Raw genomic sequence first — 2,642 nt, 5'->3', positions numbered from 1 at the left:
AGTCAGAGCCCCATCCCTGTGCTGGTCATAATCCGTGAGGCAGGCTTAGAACCAGAAACCCCGGCCTGGAATCCTGCTCCAGGGCCTTCGAAGCAGAGCTGCCTCCATGAACCCCCTCTCCGCCTAGAGCAGTGGTTCTCAACCTCCTGGCCCTTTAAATACAGTTCCTCATGTGGTGACCCAACCATAACATTATTCTCGTTGCTACTTCATCACTGTCATGTTGCTACTGCTATGAATCGTCATGTAAATATCTGATCTGCAGGATGGTCTTAGGCGACCCCTGTGAAAGGGTCGTTCGACCGCCAAAGGGGTCTCGACCCACAGGTTGAGAACCGCCGGCCTAGGGTCTCCACTGGTTTGTGTTTGGTTTTAGGGGGGACCCGGCACCTTCAGCTTCCCCGTCGGAGCTCCCCTCCCTCATCCACGCGCCTGCCGGGCGAGGGGGAGGGGCCACCCACCGGCTGGTCCGCGCTCCACGCGTTCCTGAGGTCCAGCCCCCGGAGCATACACTGCAGCATCGCCCGGAAGTCCTGGGTGGTCCCGGCCGCCAGCAGGTGGGCGAGCAGGTCTCCCAGGTGAGGCTCGATGGCCTGAACCGCCGGAGGCGGAACGGCGGGGTCTGCGTGGAAGACGAGATGGACAGAGGGAGGGGGGACACATCAGAGCGGCCGTGTGCTGACAGACACAGTGTGCAGCCAGGGAAGGCCACGCTCGGGGCCCGACATTCCCAGCCAGATGCCTCTCGCACGGGGTGCTCAGCAGGGCTAACCCCTGGACCACGCGGACGGGCGACTGTTACTTTCTTTATCGTTTTTCCTACCGTCTTTTTGTTTTGTTTTGTTAATCCTCACCTGAGGATATTTTCCCATCGATGTTTACAGACAGTGGAAGGCAGGGGGAGAGACAGACAGAGAGGGAAACATCGATGTGAGAGACTCATCGACTGGTTGTCTCCCCTAGGCGCCCCGACTGGGGCTGGGGATGGAGCCTGCAACCGAGGTTCGTGCCCTGGACCGGGATCGAACCCGGGACCCTTCAGTCCGCAGGCCGGCGCTCTACCCATGGAGCCACACCGGCCAGGGCCGTTTTCCCCTATTTCCCTTGAATTCTTTTATAAGACCAGCAGGGTCACGGGGCTGGGCGGGTACTTTTAAGCAGACGGCCACGTGGAAGGGATAAAAGAACCCCGCCACCTCCGGGGACTGCCTGGGGGAGTCTCTCACTCAATGTCCCCCGGCCCACGGGTTCCTAACAGAGCCCCAAGTGAGGACACGTCCAGGGCCCTTCACCGTCTGACCCCAGCTTGTCTGTGCGGCCCCGTTTCAGCCGTGGGGCCGCTGCGTGTAACCAGGGCACCTTCCCGCACCCCGGTCTTTACTTGCTGCGCACAGCACTGAGGGCGGAGGGACCGCAGGCTGAGAGGGGCCTCCCTGACCCTCAATCCCCTCCCCAGGGAAATGCCCTGCGGAGTGTCGACCACACGGCAGCCAGGCTCGCCCGCCATCCCACCGGCCCCCGGGCCTCCCCAGGCCGCGGCTAACTCCTGCTCTGCCTGCCTGACCGCTGACCTCTGGCCGCAGAGTCAGCCCGAGGGGAGACCTCTTACCTGCGAGAACCCTTCTCAGAGACTCAAACACGGCGGTGAAGACAGACTCCCCCGCGGGGTGGAGCTCCGGGGCCGAGAAGAAGAGGGCCAAGAAGCTCACGGCCGCCTGGAAGGCCGGGGGGTCGGTGGCCAGGGCGGGCAGCTCCGCCAGCAGCTGCAAGTACACGCCCCGGTAGAGGTCTGGGTGCGAGAGCCGCGTCCCGTCCGGCGCTGGAGACGTCTCGGTCCCGGGGTGCTGGCCCAGGTCCGCCTCCAGGAGCGCGCTGACCGCGGCGAGGAGGGCGGCGGGCGGGGGGCCGCGGGCGGCCCAGGGCTGCAGCACCGCGCCCGTCCGCAGCACCACCTGCCGCAGCAGCCCCGGCAGCGCCTCGGGGGCGTCCGGCTGCGGCCTCCGCTCGCGGACCACGGGCCCCAGGACGCGGCACAAGGCGGTCAGCGATGCCAGCAGGAGCTGCCGGCCCAGAGGCCGGGGCTGTTCCTGCTGTCTGGCCGCGGCTGCCTCCTTGTACGCGCTGCACCCCGAGAGGAAGGCGAGGATCTTGCCGAAGTTGAGCACCAGGCTGTGCTTGACCTGCACCAGCATCTGCAGGAGCTGCTCCAGGAAGGTGCCCGCCGCCTGGAGGAACTCCCGCCCCGGCGCCGAGTCCCCGTCCACGCGCAGCCCGAGGCAGGCCCTGAATAGCGAGGTCAGGACGATCTCGCAGAGCTCGCTGGCGTACATGACCTTGAGCACGGAGCGGCCGCTCTTCCCTCTCTGCAGGCGGCCGAGGAGCCGGTAGCAGGTGGTCAGAAACGTCAGGGCCAGGGACGGGGGGCAAGAGCCCCCCGGCGCGGCGAGGGCCGCCGACAGCAGCAGGAGGAAGTAGTGCGTGTGGCAGGGGGCCGCCAGGCTGTCCAGCTGCAGGGCGGACACGACCTCCAGCAGCCCCAGGAGGCGCCCCAGCGGCTCCTCCTCCAGCCGGATGGGGAAGCCGCCCTGGACCAAGGATAGCATGTTCTGGGCGACTTCCCCCCTGGGGACTGGCCCATCCGG

The 2,642-nt window shown here is 66.3% G+C and overlaps 1 protein-coding gene across 1 annotated transcript in view; it reads right to left on the bottom strand.

Annotated features, from left to right (window-relative positions):
• Positions 1–2,642, bottom strand: part of URB2 (URB2 ribosome biogenesis 2 homolog (S. cerevisiae)) — a 12,799-nt gene that overhangs the window by 3,935 nt on the left and 6,222 nt on the right. Inside the window, exons 4-5 of the mRNA XM_023749047.1 lie at positions 1,610–2,642; positions 462–622 (exon numbers count right to left, since the gene is read on the bottom strand). Coding sequence (XP_023604815.1) covers positions 462–622; positions 1,610–2,642 — 1,194 coding nt within the window. The remainder of the gene's footprint in view (positions 1–461; positions 623–1,609) is intronic.

Source organism: Myotis lucifugus, unplaced genomic scaffold (genome assembly GCF_000147115.1).
Source record: "Myotis lucifugus unplaced genomic scaffold, Myoluc2.0 scaffold_2567, whole genome shotgun sequence".
NCBI lineage: Eukaryota > Metazoa > Chordata > Mammalia > Chiroptera > Vespertilionidae > Myotis > Myotis lucifugus.
The sequence above is the reverse complement of the archived record's forward strand: the minus strand, read 5'-3'. Positions and strand labels throughout refer to the sequence as shown.